Source organism: Rana temporaria, chromosome 2, assembly GCF_905171775.1.
Source record: "Rana temporaria chromosome 2, aRanTem1.1, whole genome shotgun sequence".
Lineage (NCBI taxonomy): Eukaryota > Metazoa > Chordata > Amphibia > Anura > Ranidae > Rana > Rana temporaria.
In genome coordinates, this window is record NC_053490.1 from 513,622,985 (window position 1) to 513,641,814 (window position 18,830).

Here is an 18,830-nt window from a genome sequence, read left to right on the forward strand (position 1 = left end):
ATGACTCTAAAAAGTCAAGTAAAGTCTTTTTTCTAACATAAGCAACTCTAAATGGCTTTAAATGTTCCCTTGGCAGTATAAATATCCGCTGTATTCCTATATTGAACTCCTACTTGTCAATTACAACCAATGTCCACTAAAAATAAGAGGACTGTGTGAGGTCTAAACTCCTACCTAAAACCAGCTAGGTTGACTAGGACTGGCTTTTAGGGGAGGCATTGTCATAGACATTCACAAAACAGATCAAGAATCTATTGTATTATCTATCAAAACAATAAGTCTGTCAATGGACAGCTTATTTTATCAAGGCTCAAGGTTTCACACTACCCTTGATTTTAAGGTCAAAGTGAATGAGTTGGCTGTCAATCTGTAAATTTCAATAGAAAGATTTCTCAGTTTCCCGGGAAAACATTTCAAGTATGGAATAGCTGTAAACATCTTTGTAGGTTCCTCAGCATTGTTCATCTTGTGCATTGTGTAAGGCCTCCCAGTAAAGGACTATTTCCTGTGGCTTGATTTGATGAGATGTCACAAGGTTCCGATAAGCGCACACAGAGAATGATGGCTTAGTAGAAAAAAATATAGGCTTAGTGTGTAACTCCTGAAATGAGATCTTTAACTTCTCCAGACACATTCCTATGTACACATCCTCAAGTTTAAAAAATGGTATAGAGGATGAGATGTTTAAAATCCTTTGGGCAACATCTACAGAGAGTACGTAGCCTGGACCTGCACAAAAGGGGGGGAATTTCTCACCATCATATTCCTTTTTACTTATGTACCACTTGTGAAAGATATTACGTACAGGGCCGTTGTCTGGCAATAGTTCCCCTGTGAAAAGATTTGAAGTCATATTTTTATGCAGGAGAAGTTTAACAAGGTAATACGTATTGACAAACATGTCTGTATCTGTTTTCATGACGTAGTGGGTCTGAGGGCAATGATTCACAATCCAGTCTAAACCCATTAAAGTTTTTATGGTCAAGTTGTAATACGTGTCTACAAAATCTTTTTGAATGATGTCTTTGTAGGTGTTCAACTCTTCGGATAAACTGTCGAGTTTACTGGGGCTTGTGCCAAGAAGAAAGAAGGTCACCACTCGCTTTCCCTGGATGAGTTGCTCTTTCCCCCACGTTTTGCGGATTGCCATTCGCGCCTCTATCTGGCCGTATGTTGTAGTCACCAGGAGCACCAGAAATGGAGGGTTTTGATTGCAGTTTGATTCAGGCACCGTCATGAAGTGTTTCCTTTTATAGTCAGTTTTAATTGAAAAACGTTTTTCTGATATATGGAAGCAAAAAAAGCACATGTCAGTCTGATAGTTTGTGATGAAGTACCAAAACATACCCAAACAAGGAAAAAACAGGAGTGCCACAAAAAACACCTTCTTCCAAGGCATCTGGAAAAAAATAGAGAAGTGGTGTCAATAAGATCATTAATTATACAATAAGAATTAATCATTACTATAGTACATACATAAAATGGAATCCAATACACTTAATGTGTGGAAATATAAAAAAGAAATGTGTTTTAATTTATACAGGTTGCCCCCTCTCCTGCCACCCCTCTATCACCAATAGATAGATTCATGCATTGCATGAATCTATCTATGGCTGCCACTGCCACCCCCTATAGTTCACCAGAGCTTCACAGGTTGCCACTGTAGTCCTCATCTACTTCTCCATGACGACATCACAGAGCTGGTGGATGTTCGAGACCTTGCACTCCTCTACCCTCCATTTGAGGGTTCCCCCGCATATGCTCAATAGGGTTTAGGTCTGGAGACATGCTTGGCCAGTCCATCACCTTTACCCTCAGCTTCTTTAGCAAGGCAGTGGTCGTCTTGGAGGTGTGTTTGGGGTTGTTATCATGATATAATGAAAGGATGTATGCATATGAGCAAAACTGGCTCAATGCTACTGACATAGCAGCATAAATGTAAAGCAATATATAATACAATGTAAATGTGTGTATACATTAACCTAACTGGTTCAGTGTTAATATGATCTTGGAATCTGGGGGACAATAAAAGAAAAGTGAAGGGAATATCTATTATGATGAGTGAAGTGTGTGACTCACAAAAGATGTTCCAACGTCCAAAGTATGCTTACTGCTGCCGCCTCTAGGAATTCAGCATCTGGGAATCTGACCTAGCCGTTGGTAAGCATTGGGGGCTCTGTGCTCCAGACCTATTTGACCATTTGTCATAATACCATCATTGTGTAGATACCAATTTGGTCTCTCATATTTTTTACAGATGAAACACACACGCATCTACCCCTGATGAAGCAAGCATGGGCTTGGGAAATGCGTAGGGTCACTTTCTATGCCTGTGTATTTTGCTATGTACATCTTATACTGCTACAGTATATGTATAATGATACAAAAAAAACGCCACTGCCCCATCTATAACTGGCCATTGCAGTAAGCAGCATTGGAAGGCTACATAAGATATAAACAGGGCCAAGGATAAATCCAAGGGAAAAAAAGCTTACTTACCGACCAGCTTGCAGATAACCAATTAAACCTGTCTAACAGTATGTGTTAAAAGCAGGGATTTAGTCTGCATGCATTTGCAAATGCATGTGTAAGCCATAGAGCCTCACCAAGGCACCCTGATATCTGTGGTACCTAACACTAACTTATAAGTGTCTCCACAGTGGAAGCACATGCATTCTGATGGATAGGTAAGGGCAGGTGGACTGAAGGGGAGCCCACCCCTTCTTAAAGGTACAGGAGCACACTGAGCACCCAGCATATAGCTCAATGGCTGCAAAGGTGTCAGTGCGTTGCCTGATCAAAAAACATGAAAGTGATACAAAAAAGACGCCACTGCCCCATTTATAACTGGCCATTGCAGTAAGCAGCATTGGAAGGCTACATAAGATATAAACAGGGCCAAGGATAAATCCAAGGGAAAAAATAAGATTATGTGACGACCAGCTTGCAGACAACCAATTATACCTAACAGTATGTGGGACTTTGGCGTAGCTCTGTGACTAACACATGCCTTTCAAATGTGTGCAGACTAAACCCTCCATGTTGAGGGCATGCGGCCTGGTACGGTTCGGGCGGGGGCGCACACTCGCCCCCCCCTCTTTCCTGACCTGCTGGGCTGTGTGCTCAGATAAGGGTCTGGTTTGAATATTGTGGGACCCCCATGCCGTTTTTTCAGCGTGGGGGTTCCCCTGCTTTTAACGCATACTGTTAGACAAGTTTAATTGGTTGTCTGCAAGCTGGTCGGTCGACTTTGGATCCGACTTTGCCCTGCGACTTGAAGTCTGACATGCATCCGACTTCACTGAACAGAGATCCGTCTTTGATCCCCGACAATACCAGGCACTGTGTTTGGTATTAATCTTTAGGGGGAACTCCACGCCAAGTTAAATTGTTTTTTTTTAAGCGGCATGGGTTCCCCCTCCAAGAGCATACTAGGCCCTTTGGTCTGGTATGGATTTTAAGGGGAACCCCCACGCTGAAAAAAGGGCATAGGGGTCTCCCATAATCCAAACCAGACCCTTTTCTGGGCACACAGCCTGGCAGGTCAGGAAAGAGGGGGGACAAGTGAGCGCCCCCCGAACCGTACCAGGCCGAATGCAATCAACATGGGCAGTGGGTGCTTTGGGCGGGGGCCCTGCGCCCCACCCCAAAGCACCTTGTCTCCATGTTGATGAGGACAAGGGCCTCTTCCTGGTGGTTGTCAGGGTCTGCAGACGGGGGGGTTTATCAGGATCTGGGAGCCCCTTTAACAAGGGGCCCACAGATCCCGGCCCCTCACCCTATGTGAATAAGTATGGGGTACATTGTACCCCTACCCATTTACCTAAAAAAAAGTGTCAAAAATAAAACACAGTACACAGGTTTTTAAAGTAATTTATTATGCAGCTCTGGCGTCTCTTCTGACTTCTTCTTCCCTCTCTGGCTCTTCTGTCTCCTCCGCTGATGTCTTCTCTCATCTCTGGTTCTTCTCCCCTCTCCGGCTCTCTCTCCAGTTCTTCTCCCTCTGTCCGCTGTCTTCTGCCAGGTCTCCTCCACTGTCTTCAGCTCATTTGCTTACTCTTTTACCCGGTCTTCTCCGCTGTCGTCTCCCTTTGTTCTTCCGATGTTGACTCAACGCTCTCTCCTGCTCTAATGCTGGGTGCGCGGTGTGCCATTACTTATATTGGAATGGGGTGGGGTTACCATGTGACGTCATCCAGAGGCCCCGTCCCTTATGACGTCACCACCCGGGGCATGATGGGACGTTGATGTCATAACGGTCGGGGCGCCGGTGCCCCCGCTTCATGCCAATATAAGTAGTGGCACACCAAGCACCCAGCATTAGAGCAGGAGAGAGCGTTGAGTCAACATCGGAAGAAGAACAGACGGAGAAGACCGGGTTAAATAGCGAGCAAAAGAGCAGAAGACAGCAGAGGAGACCCGGCAGAAGACAGCGGACAGATGGAGAAGAACCGGAGAAGAATCGGAGAGGGGAGAAGACATCAGCGGAGGAGACAGAAGAGTTGGCGAGGGGAGAAGAAGTCAGAAGAGACGCCGATGATGCTTAATAAATGACTGCGTTTTATTTTTGACACTTTTTAGGTGAATGGGTGGGGTACAATACTCATTCACATAGGGTCGGGAGCCGGGATCTGGGGGCCCACTTGATAAAGGGGGCTCCCAGATTCTGATAAGCCACATCGCCCACAGACCCCGACAACCACCGGGCAAGGGATGTCGGGAGGAGACCCTTGTCCCCATCAACAAAGCACTCACTTTTTTGGTGGAGTTCACTTGTGGACTTCACTTGTTAGTGCCTACTTTATGCGATTGGATTGCTTCTTAAACTTTTTTAATAAATCTAATATCGGAGTAACACTATGGCAGTTCATTTCTTGGTTTGTGAAGATATCTGATACAAGGAAGCAGCACGCAGACACCGGCAGGTGGATCCACTGAACCTGCATGTCGGGGACTCAGAATACTCAGTAAACGAACGGAACTGCAGCAGCCAGAGCAAAAGACACTCACCTTTCGCTTATTAGCCCTGCAGGGGTGCCTGCATCTAGTGAGTGGGGAGACAAAAGGGGGAGCACAGAAGTCACCCTATTTGTAATAAGTGCACATCAGCTGCCGGAGATACCCACTACAGTCATTTTATTCAACAGTGTTTGGTTTCTTGAAGACTATTGAGGAACAGCCTTCACATATATTATGGACTATACCTGTCATTTTCATACAAAAAGTTTTTTTACTGGCTAACAGTGGCAAAACATTTTGTATGACAGGGGACTAACTGATTATTTTTCTATAACAAGGAATATTTGTTTCACCCATGCACTAAGGGTTTAATACACAAATTGCACAGTGGTTCACACATTTTTTGCAATTTTTATTTGATTGATTTCTTTATATATGGGTCTTCACTTTCATATAGAATATTGTTTATATATCAAGCTGTTGGCTGAAACAAGCAGTAACTTTATCACTCACTACATAGGATTCATTTCCATTCCTGAAACGGACCCCATTTAGCGAGTCCTAAATTGAGCACACTTATTGCACCAAAACCAACATTCTAGTTGGACACAATCTGAACACGAATCGATTTACACTTAAACGGTGATAGTTGATGACACATACACTAGATGTAACGCTTCATTTGTTTTTTTAAATATAACCTCACTGTGACCATAATATATAGTGACAGGCAGCGCCACACACCCTAGAATCTTCAGTTTTCATTTTACCAGCCCTGGGAACAGGGGCTTATAAGGGAGACAGCAGTCAACATATATATTTTTCCATAGCGCGGATATAATACATTTTATGTATTAACACACTCTACACAGAAGGATGTCGGCTGTCCCTAACTCTGGAGGTCCCCATTAGGCCTCTGAGGGCCCGGGACCTTGCTACACCTAATTGTTCTCTCATATTTTTTACAGATGTAATGCCGCGTACACACGACTGTTTTTCGGGTTGTAAAAAATGTTTTTTTTTTTTTTTTTAATGTCATTAAAAACGATTCACGATCTAAAAAATGGCCAAATTTTTTTTCGAACATGCTCTATTTTTTAACGACGTTTTTAACGTTGTCGTTTTTAAGGTGGTAAAAAATGGTCGTGTGTGGGCTTTAACGACGTGAAAAAAACGTACATGCTCAGAAGCAAGTTATGAGACGGGAGCGCTCGTTCTGGTAAAACTAACGTTTGTAATGGAGTAAGCACATTCATCACGCTGTAACAGACAGAAAAGCGTGAATCGTCTTTTACTAACACAAAATCAGCTAAAGCAGTCCCAAGGGTGGCGCCATCTGAATGGATCTTCCCCTTTATAGTTCCGTCGTATGTGTTGTACGTCACCACGCTTTGCTAGAGCATTTTTTTTTCCACGATCGTGTGTAGGCAAGGCCGTTTTAATGATCAAGTTGAAAAGAAAATTGTTTTTTCTAGACCCTTAAAAACAAAATTTTTTAGAACCCGAAAATCGGTCATGTGTACGCGGCATAACACACACGCATTTTCCGTGATGAAGCAAGCATGGTCTTGCAAAATGCGTAGGGTCAAATTCTATGCCTGTGTATATTGTTATGTACATTTTATACTGCTACATGTATTTTGATACTGTTCCACATTGTATATATCAGCTGATCGACTTGGCAATTTTTCGTGTTGTTCATGTATGCATGACAATTTTTAATAAACTTTGATAGTGCATTTACTTGTGACCTGTGACTGGCAAACTACTGCATATTCACCTCATTCAAAGTCCTGAGGTGACTTTCTGTGTTTTTGTTGTATATATTGGGGTGGAGAGGTTTTTCGGGTGACACCAGACCATTTTCTTTTTTTTCTCATTGAACCCAGGTGGAAGACACCCATTTAGCCCAACCTTGGTCTGATGCCACCATTAGCCACATCACTCACAACATCTATCAGCCTTTTCAGATGCTCTGTTTAACATTTAGTGGCAACTTTTTCCATAGGCTGATTCAGGTTCCTGGTTCTGCTCCCTGTTGGTGCCGTCAGTCATCCTCCGGCTTTGCAGCTGCGATGTGCGCAAGGAAGGTTTCCTAACTCCTACTGTCCCCTCCTCGTCCCAATCGGGCGGGTCCACCCACAAATCGGCCCCATGTAACCACACCCACCGAGAGATGTCTGCATTTGCGGCGTCAGCTTATTGATGTGTGTTTGGTCAGCATGAGTTACTAGCAGGGCAGGACTTAGGATGGTGGGGCCCCTGGGTTTAAGTGTTGATTGAAGGGGCCCCCTGGAGCCGAGAAGCAGAGGGGATCGAAGTTGCTGAGCGGGGGGACGATCAAAGTTGTTGAGCGTGGGGGTGCCGCTGTCCGACAACCGATCACAGTTGTTGAGCGGGGGGGAGGCGGTCAGAGTTGTTGGGCGGGGGGGTTTTTACGATCGCAGTAGCTGAGCGGGGGGTGGTGATTGTAGTTGTTGAGCGGGTGGAATGCTACCGTGTTAGATTTTAAATTTATTAATATTTTTATGTGATAAACGTTTCTGAATCAATGTTTAAACATGGTAGTTTTGAGGACAGACAAGGTCAGTTACAGGTCACTACATCTATTCTTGAAGTTCTACGTCAAGACAGTGGGTGGAGATATGTTACTTAAATATACACAAGTGGGTGTTACATTTGTGACAGAAGCTTGTCACCTTCTTTAGAGCTAGTCTAAATGTAAATTATGCTTAGCTTGGCTTTTAAAACAGTATACGTATACATCTGGTTTGGGTAGCTAGCTAGAGGACCTTGGGGTCACCGACCCTACAGGAAGATGGGGGTATGAAGCCCCACCCAGCAGGAAGCTTACTCTATGGAAGCCGAGCAGAAAGACGTACCATCATACCATCATTACATCTATTTCCTCCATCTGTAACCTTCTGAAATTACCATCTTGCCATGTGTTATCAGCTGTCATTATGTAAGCATTGACTGTTTGCTTGTCCTGTTTTGGAGAATAAACCTCGTACTTTGGAAGAAAATCTGAGTCTTGAATATTGGGAACAAAGCGCCTGGGAAGAAGGAGACTTTTGACATACATATCACATGACACGTGTTAAAAATTTCCCCTCTCACCCCCATTCTACATACCGCTGGACGGACTTACTTCTTCATCCACAACTGCATGGCTCTTCCTGCACCCTCCTCCCATGCTGCATGGCTCTTCCTGCTTCCTCCTCCCGGGGCCCCCTATTGGCCGGGGCCCATGGGCTTGAGCCCAGTCAAGCCCAATGGTAAGTCCGGCCCTGCTGACTAGTGATGTTCACGCTTGCACGCCCCAATTTGGTGACAATATTATTACGACATTGTTATGATATGTTGTAAGACAAATCTAATTTTTTATAATATAATAAAGTAATATATATTTTACCAACAAGTATTTATTTACTTTTCAAGCTGCGTATAGGCCCTTGGGAGCAAAATTTTCCATTTGGCGACAAGCGTACTTCACATTTACGTGCCCTGTCACTCACACATGGCGCTGGGGGCGGAGCTTGCTGGGCCCTTCTGAAGTTATAAATTAGGGGTCAGTCATGGCTGGGATTTCTCTGCTACTTCCATCTCATTCACATGTTCTAGCTCCACTAGCTCCAAGTGAGTTTACATCCTTCATTGATTGATGGCAATCAGGTATTTTTTTTACATTGGCGCACAGACTCCCAGTATGGCGTGCTATAAATCCTTTCACATCTTTATTTTACCTATAGTGTTTGTTTATTTACATTATTACACACTTTTCACTCTGCTCAATGACCCCGATTTTCCTAGTCCATTTTATTGAGCCAGTTTGGTTCAAATGTATACATCCTTTTATTATATCACATACTCCATGCTTACTCTGTTGACATATATACAGTAGGGATGAGCCCGATGTTCGCGTCGAGCGTAAGTTTGACGCGAACATCGGGTGAATAGTGAACAATTTGCGGTGTTCGCTGAAAATTCGAAAGCCACGGAACACCCTTTAAAAGTCTATGAGAGAAATCAAAAGTGCTCATTTTAAAGTTTTGGGACCTGGGTCCTGCCCGAGGGGACATGTATCAATGCAATTTTTTTTTTAAACTAACGTTTTTTCAGGAGCAGTGATTTTAATAATGCTTAAAGTAAAACAATAAAAGTAAAATATTCCTTTAAATTTCGTACCTGGGGGGTGTGTATAGTATGCCTGTAGTATGTAGAAATGGTTTTACATCGCTGGATTTTTTTTTTTTAATAAAAGACTTGTCTTTTTTGGGTGAAATGGTAGGGGTACAATGTACCCCGTTACCAATTCACATGGGGGGGCAGGATCTGAGGGTCCCCTTGTTAAAGGGGGCTTCCAGATTCAGATAAGTCCCCCACCCGCAGACCCCTACAACCACTGGGCAAGGGTTGTGGGGGTGAGGCCCTTGTCCCCATCAACATGGGGACAAGGTGCTTTGGGGGTCACATTTTGCTGTGGGATTGTTCTAAACACGGGAAAAATGTGTCACTTTACAGGCGTACTATACACACCCCCAGGTACGAAATGTTATATGGCACTTTTTTTGTTTCACTTTAAGCATTATTAAATTCACAGCTCCCGAAAAAACTTCAGTTTTAAAAAAAAAAATTGCATTGATACATGTACATGTCCCCTGGGGCAGGACCCAGGTCCCCAAACACTTTTTTATGATAATACCATGCATATAAGCCTTTAAAATTTGCACTTTTGGTTTTTCAAGTTAGTGTCCCATTGTCTTTAAATTCTGTCAGGAACCAGGTACCACTTAGTGAGCACTTTGCAGTTTGTTTCAAGAGCCACTATATTCAGTGAGGCTGATTTGGTAGCTTGCCAGATTTGGGTCCAATTTATGTCGTCTGGTTGTAATTGAAGGTCTCTTTCCAATTTGTTGGTATAGGTTAGTGGAGAGGAAGTGGTGTGTAAAAGTAATTGATTATTGAAATCAGAAATTAGTCCGCACCTATGAGGATCAGTTTTACAGGCTTGTTCAAAGGTAGTAAGATTTGGTTATGTCGCGTCTGATGGATGATTATTTGTAAAAAAGTTTTTAATTTGCAGATACCTAAAGGTTTCCGCAATAGGAATATCAAGGCTGAAATTTAAGTAATAGATGTGGATGTATAAAAATGATGTGTACAAGTCAAACCTCTCTTTGACCAAGCTGAAAAGGAGGCTGGGGAGGACAAGGCTGAATAGAATGATGGGTTATGAAGAAAGGAAAGTAGAGGATTGTGGCGAGATTGCAGGCCAAATCGCGTTTTCAATCAGTCCCAACTAGACAGGCTATGTTTGGTTATGGGGTTTTTCACCATCTTTCTTAGAGTAGGAGAGAGCCATAAAAGATTTGCTGTAGAGAAAGGGTCACAATAAACTGATTCCAATGCCACCCATAGCATGATATTTGGGTAATAATGACAAATGGGCTGCATAGTAATATTTGGCAAAATCCGGTACTCCCAGACCTCCCAAGATTCTAGGAGAATATAAAGTAGTGAAAAAAACAATGGTAACCAAACACAATCTGCCCCTCTTGAGTTCCCACCACTGTTCTTATAGAGAAATGTAATTTACCAGTGAAGCAACCACTTTAAATAAGATAAATGTGAATGTTTTTTTTAAACTCTACAAAATAAATAGTGTAAAAAAAATAAGCAGCGCTAAAAATATTATAAAAATTGCCTGTTTTCACAGACTTAAAATGTGAAAAAAGTGCTAATATATTATATAAATCACCCTGTGACACTTGTGAGCAAATTATATAAACAAAATATATATAAAGCATAAAGTCCATCAATTTAAATTCATTGGTTGATTGTGTGTAGTTTTCTTCTAATCATCCACCACACCCGAGTGCCAATGATTCCACTCCCATCAGATAAAACACTCACCAACTCAGTATGCCTAAAGCCTTGTACACACGATTGGTTAACCAGAGGATATCGGTCTTATGGACCGTTTTCATCGGTCAAAACCAATCGTGTGTGGGCCCCATAGGTTATTTAACCTTCGGTTAAAAAAAAGCCAACTTGCTTTAAAATTTAACCAATGGATTGCTAACCGATAGGTCCTTCAGACCGTTGTCCTCTGGTTAATCTATCGTGTGTACGAGGCTTTACACTCTCATGCTTGGCAAGAAAACGTGAAAAAACTCACAGAAAGGTTTACCAGATGCTCCAAATTCCAACAGTGTAAATACCGGATCTCTCCGCGTGTAAATAATAAAGAGTACACAAATAGTGTAATACCGTAAAACCAGTTTTAATAAACACTGTGTAAACTTCAACCATTACACTCATATGAATGTCTTTAAAAACGAGCACCAAAGTTCACATTATACAGTAGGGCCCAGATCCACAAAGCACTTACGCCGGCGTATCTCTAGATGCGCGGCGTAAGTGTATATATGCGCCGGCGTAACTATGCACCGTATCCACAGAACTAGATACGCTTTTTCCGACTGACGTAACTTTTCTACGCCGGCGCAGCATGGGCGCATATATACGCTGGACACATCTGGCGCTCCCATTGATTTCCTATTCAAATATGCAAATGAGGGAGATACGGCGATCCACGAACGTACGTGCACCCGACGCGGGCTACGCACGCCGCGCGTAAGTTGTATGTCCGGCCTAAAGTTACCCCTCATAAATCAGGGGTAAGTCAGCAGCAGACTTGCACAGGTCAGCCGGAGAGCAGCTTCAGCAGCACCGTTACGGACGAGCTGAGCATCCACACTTGCAGGACAACAATCTGTATGCCAACATGCAAGGGGCATCCATGCTCATAGCTATACTACTGGCTTCACAGGCGCGTAGGAGGAGGGCACGGGAGAGGATATACTGACCGCGCCTAAACGTCTTTGGTATGGGGGAATCGGAGGTGTATCGCATCTTCAGATTCAGCCCTGATGCCATCCTGGAAATAGCCACAACCCTGCAAGATGACATCACCAGCAAGACAGATCGCTCACAAGCAGTGGAGCTACTGGTCAAGGTACTGGCAACACTCCATTTCCTTGCCAGTGGCTCGATCCAGCGTACAAGTGGAGTTGTGGCTGGGATGGCACAATCCTCCATTAGCAGATGTGTGCACCAGGTTGTCCCTGCAATCCTCAGACGCATGTCCCACCACATCATCAGACCCACCCAGGAGCATCTGCGGCAGAAGGCAATGCGTGATTTCTACAGTATTGCAAGATTCCCACGCACCGTGGGGGCCATTGATTGCACACATGTGGCACTATGGCCCCCCCGTGCCACAGAGTACATATACCGCAATCGTAAGCATTGGCATTCCACCAACGTACAGGTGATAGCCAATGCCCAATGCCTCATATGGAACATCCGTGCCAAACACTCAGGGTCCAGCCACGACAGCTACATATACCGTCAAAGCAACATCCCAACAGAATTTGAACAGAACGTGTATGGGAACAGCTGGCTGGTTGGTAAGTGACATGGGTGTCAGGCATGACTGTCCGACCCCATGATACACACATCACGAGGGGCACATGCATGGCTAACATCCTCCTGTCTTTTCTCTTCCAGGTGACTCTGCATATGCACTTGGGCCCCATCTCATGACTCCATTCCGGGATCCCCAAACCACAGGAGAGAGAAGATACAATGATGCACACATACGTACGCTTGCAGTGGTGGAACGCACCTTTGGCCTCCTGAAGTCCTGTTTCTGATACCTGGATAAGTCCGGGGGGATCCTGTTGTATTCCCCAAACTTTGTGTGCCAGATCATCGGTGCATGTTGCATGCTGCACAACTTTGCCGTGAGAAAGGGCCTGGAGATTGACATACGTGATGACCTGACCCCCGAAACCAGACATTCCCCCCCTGACCGAGGCTACCCCGTCTGCTGAGGGAAGAGCAGTCAGGAGATGCCTCACAGTAGGCATCTTTGCACGTTAAACACACACATTCATCATGGCACAAGGAGAATGCACGCATGCACACCACTGTGGTCCCTAGCTCACACACACCACATACACTTCACATTGGATTAGCCCAAGTCCACCATGCAGGACTTGGGAGCAGCAACGCCACGCCAAGGCTCCAATTATGTCGCTGTCCATTCATACCACATTCACACGGGTCGTGGGGATCACTTCTCCCCAACGACCGAGGGTGACACCCCTTTGCCAGCAGGAATGTCACCCCTACATTCACACATCAGTCACACTGTAGCCTGCACTACTGACCAAAAAATAAATAAAACTCATAACCTAAGTATTCCAAAAAAAAACAGGCATTCATCTGCGCTGTCGTGGCCCACGCCTGGTGCCATGGCCACAGCCCCGGCCCCGGCTCCTCATGGGAGCATCATGGGGGGGGGGAATCAGGAGGAGGAGGGAGATCCCCTGGTCTCTCCATGGCTGGCTGCCTGCCCTCCAATGCCAGGGCGATGAGGGTGAGGACCGCATTGGTCTCGGCCTGCAGCAGCCTTGACTGCCTCCCCTCTGCCTGGATGGCAGCAGTATTTTCACGCATGGCCTCTGCCAGGGTGTGGACCTCTTCCACTAGGCCTGCTGTGGTGGCCTGCAGATCCCCCAGGCAGGTGAACAAAGTTGGCGTTCACATCCTGGACACTCTCATTAATGGTGGCATAGGAGGCGATGCTGTCTGCCACTCGCTCCATCTGGACGGCAAACTCACCCAGATGGCGGGCCTGTTCCCTCTTGAGGTGTTCCGGGAGGAACTCAGACACCCCCCTAGTCTTCCTGGTCGCCTTCCTAGGGCCAGGAGAGGATTGGGGCCGTCTAGAAGGGGAGCCCCTTGAGGGGGTGACCTGTTGGGGGAGGACCCTGAGGGGCTTCCCCTGATGGAGGTGGAGGTCTGAGAGGGCCCAGCCAAAGGGGAAGACTCCTCCAAGTACAGGCAAACCTCATTATCACTGGTCACCGTCTCCTCAACCACCTCCTTAGTAGAGGTGTGGCCACTCCCCTCCACCGATGACCCACGGCTTCCCAGGGGGTCAGACTCAGACTGATGTTCGGGGGATGGTGTGGAATGGCCACCGGCATCAGATGGCCCCGCTCCATCCTGCACATCTGAGGATGACACAAAACATTCACATGTTGGTGGACCCACACACTTGTCACATGTTCCCTTCCACCCCCACACATGCTACACACCAGATAGGAGATAAAACACACTTACCTGTCCTCAAAGCATCCTCAATGGAGTCAAAGCCCTCCACTCCCTCCACTTGATGCCTGTGGAGACACTGGGCAACCACCTGCTCATCAGTAGTGAGCGTGAGAGTAGTTGCTGGTCCCCCTCCAGTGCCCCTGGCATGAGTCCTAATCTTGGCCAGCTTAGCTGGGACCAGGTGACGCAGGTCGTTTATTTGTTTTTGGATGTCATTGGAGGTCCTGACCTCGTATCCCAGGGCATTGACATCTGCCGCAATCTGCGTCAGGATCTCCGTCTTCCTGGCCTTAGTGGTGTTGCCACTCTCTGCACCATGGAGGTACACATCATACCTCGACATGGCCCTGATTATCACATCCTTCTCCTGGTCAGAAAAGTTAAGCTTCCTCCTCTTCTCAGAAGCTGGAGCAGACATGGCTCAAAAAAACAACCAGCAAAAAGTACCTTACTTCAGGGGGGGAAACAAGCGGATATACTTTTGCGCTCGACGGGCGCATGTCTGGGCGTATTTATGCCCTGGGCGTATCTCAGGGATTACGCCGGGCCTAGTTCTGAGCATGCGCAGAGGGGCGCGGGACATAATCAGCGCCACGGCGCATGCGCCGTTCGTTCGGCCCTTCATTTGCATGGGGTCACGGTTCATTTAAATGGAACACGCCCACTTCCTTCCTACTTAGAATTACGCCGGCTTACGCCTATGAATTTACGTTGCGCCGGTGCAACGTTGGAAGGAAATGCTCTGAGGATACGGTGCTTGCCTCTCTGAGTTGAGCCGGCGTAGCGGAAATGAGATGCGCTACGCCGGCCTATATATGCGCCGATGTACGTGGATCTGGCCCTATGTCTATGAAAACAGGCAATTTTTATAATATTTTTAGCGCTGCTTATTTTTTCACACTATTTATTTTGTAGAGTTTAGGAATATAAAGTAGGTTTAGGTAATCTGGGGTTCATCTTACCCCATACATATTGTAAAGTTTTCCTTTGTAATATTCGTAAGAAATGTTATGGTATTGTGATGGGAAGAACTCTAAAAAGGTATAGCATTTTTATTGCTGCAATTCTGCCCATACGAGCTAGAGGTAAGTTTGAACACTTTGTGAAAAGTTTATTAAGTTGTGTTCGCATTGGTGGATAGTTTGCTGCATAAAGCTCTGTAGTAGACATGTGCACAACAAAAATGTTCGTATTTTTTTGTTCCATTTCGTCTACACAACAAAAATGTTCGTATTTTTTGTTCCGTTTCGTCTCGTTCTGTAGATTCGTAAAGATTCGTATTTCGGAAGACACAAGTTTTCCTATTAGGACCCGTTCGTATTTTCGTAACAGTTTTATTTTCGTTTATACTGAATGAATCGTAATTCTGTCTAATTTATTTTCGTTGATTCTAAATTCTTAATTTTGTTAGATAATAATTTTCGTTTAATGGATTTGTAATTTTGTACTTTCGTAAATACATAGCAACACGCGGCTAATCCATATTAAGATATACTTTCTTAAGACACACGGTCTGACTTTTTGCCAACAAACGTCAAAATGAGCGTTTTCCAAAAAATCCGACCATGTGTACGCTCTATCGGACAAATTTTTTCGGGTTTCAAAAGTCCGACCAACTCCCTTCAGACAAAAATCCACGGAAAAGTTTGGTTGAAGTCCGATCGTGTGTACGAGGCTTTACACTGTACAATGTTACTCAGCACAAAAGAGATACGCTGATTGGCTAAGATATTAAGTAATCACTCACTAACTACACTGCCCAGTGCCCATTCGAAAGAACGATACAAGTACACAAATTTACGAACAGACAAAGAAACGGATTTACAAAACACACAAATGAAAATACGAACATACGAATGAAAATACGAACAAATCGTTTGTTATAGTTCGTTTTCGTTCTTTTGCTTTTTCGGTGTTTCGTATTTTAGTAAGATTGTCCAATCATACGTTCGTATTTTCGGTTGTTCATTATTTTGCTTATTCGTAATTCCGTATTTTGGTTCTTTCAGCTTTTCGGATGTTCGAATTGATATGAATGTACAAAAACTAACAAATTCTTACCAAAATCCATTTGTTACGAACAGGAACGCACATGTCTACTCTGTAGGATTATCCGCCCGTAAGGTAAATTCCTAGATATGTAATATATGTCGTTGTCCAGGAATTAATTAATTGGGTTTGGATATCGAGTGGTAGGGATACATTAAGGGCTTTGGATTTGTTTGGACATTGGACATTAACCTCCCTGGCGGTATGATTCTTTCAGAAAAAAGATGCTGAAAGCGGTACCATTATTTGCAAGGAAATATGGCGTTTTATATTGTAGGTTTGTAATTTTTAGGAATAACTCACTTAAATCTGACCAAACAAGAGACTAGTAGGCATCCCGGGTATGACATTTTTTTAAAAACAAAATTATAAATTATAATATAATAAATAATTATAAATAATTATAACAAGTAATAATATAATTATAATAAAAATTATTCAATAATGTAATCAACTCAAAATCAACTCAAAATCACTGAAATTTGCTCAGTTGCAGAATTGTCGCTGTTTATTTTTTTATGACGAATTTCCCCACAAATCTCTATCGCACAATTCTGCAACTTATTTTAATTTTTTATCGCTGTTTTCTAGCTGCTCTAAAACCATTTTTGACATAAAGGGACACTTTTGGTTGCTATGGACAATCTACAGTTTGCAGGGAGCAAGAACCGTTTTTATTATATAAAAGTACATGTAGGGCACTGGGCAGACCACTAGGGGCAAGGGGGGTGTGTATTTTTTACATACAGTACTGTAATCTATAAGATTACAGTATACTGTATGTAATGTGTTTGTTTACGTTTTTGAATTTGGCGCCGTTCTCCACTCCCGTGCGTCGTAATGTCGCAGGGAACGGAGATCGGTGGCACAGGAGGACACTGTGTGAATCGAGCGTAGTCCCGCTCGCTCACATAGCGCGGTTGCATCGCTGGATCCAGGGACAAGGTAAGTAACTTTGTCTGCTGCTGCAGCGAGGCAAGCCTGAGTCTGACTCGGGGGTTACCGCTTTTGGTATGAAAATCTCACCCCGAGTCAGACTCGGGAATACCGCTAAGGTTGCCACCCTGCCGGTATTTTACCGGCACAGCCGGTATTTTCATTCGTATTCCGAGCTGTGCCGGTAAGTTTGAATGAAAAATACCGGCAATGCAACGGCCGGTATTTTTCATTCACTGTCGACTGTGTTGTGTACTATTTGCATCTCCTGCTCACTCTGCTCATAATCAGGACTGCATACAATGACAGGAGGCGCCCGCCCCTCCCCCTGACCCCCTCCAGCTCCCGTACAGGGAGGGTTCTCCCCTCTCTGTTTCCTTCCAGTATCATCACATGCATCCTCTGACATGGCAGCTGCCGGCCTCTGCTTCTTAGCAACAGGTAAGGATGACAGTCCCCCACGGTCTGCACCGTGTAGTTTTGTGTACAGGCCCTAAATACATGTAAGATCAGGCAGACATCCTAGTTATTGTGTGAGCTGCGTATCAGGACTTTACTTACCTCAGACCCCAGTGATAATTCCACATGTTGATGAGTAAACCCAAGTGCTTTCAAAATCTACAATCTACTTTGGAGGAACTGAGAATACAATCCCTGTCACTGGGCTTCACAAATGGCCCGAAGGAACATTTGACCTTTTTTTAACCAGCATTGACACCCTCCTTTAGTGGTATTGACACCCTTCTTTAAAGCTTATGAACTATAACCATGTCAATGCGTACATCACAGATTATTAAACAATGTAGAGTATTGTTTGGTATGCATGCTTTGTCTTCAGCAGGTGTATATTGGCTCTCTGTATACATATTTCTGTAAATGCTTCACCTGCTTCCAGACAATCATGTGACTACAAATAATGTTTACAAACCAGGCCAAGAAATCACATGATTTTTTTTCGGGCGATGGTTGCCTTGGAACTGAGGCAACCACCAAGATGTGTGCTAGTGCCATCCATGATTAGGGGCCCCCTGAGAAACCTAATAGATGTCTATAGGATTGTGGCTAAACCGCAGGTAAAACACACTAAAACCATGGATACAACCATGCTGTGGCCAAACTGTGGTACACGTGTGTAAACCTGGCCTAACCTTGGAACTCAAGGAGCCCACCAAGAGGTGCGCTAATGGTGCCCATGGTTGGGGCCCCCTGGAGCAGCCTAATAGATGTCTATAGGACTGTGGCTAAAACCGCAGGGTAAAACACACTAAAACCATGGATACAACCATGCTGTGGCCAAACCACAGGCAACCAGTGTGAACCCGGCCTAAACTTGGAGCCATTTCTTTACCCCCCCCATCCCCAATGCCATTTCTTTACCCCTCCCCTCCCCTCCTCCCCTATGCCATTTCTTTACCCCCCTCCCATCCCCAATGCCATTTCTTAAACCCCTGATCCCTTGTCCTTTGTGCAATCGGGCCCCTCCCCTTTTTTAGCTCCACCCCCACATAGCCACACCCACGACCAGTATTTTTCTGAGGGAAAGGTGGCAACCCTAAATACCGCTAGGAGGGTTAAGGCCCAATACTACTTCAAATTTAAGGAGGATATCTAGAAGAGATGGTACTGATGTTATAGGTGAGGTAAGGAAAAGTAGGACATCATCTGCAAACATGCATAGCTTATGATGATAACCACCT

General features: G+C 44.6%; 1 protein-coding gene across 1 annotated transcript in view; it reads right to left on the reverse strand.

The window, feature by feature from the left end:
• Positions 1-382: 382 nt before the first annotated feature.
• LOC120927960 (beta-1,3-galactosyltransferase 5-like) overlaps positions 383-18,830 on the reverse strand; it is a 44,293-nt gene continuing 25,845 nt past the window's right edge. Inside the window, exon 2 of the mRNA XM_040338987.1 lies at positions 383-1,399. Within this exon, the coding sequence (XP_040194921.1) occupies positions 452-1,399 (948 nt within the window). The 3' untranslated portion in view covers positions 383-451. The remainder of the gene's footprint in view (positions 1,400-18,830) is intronic.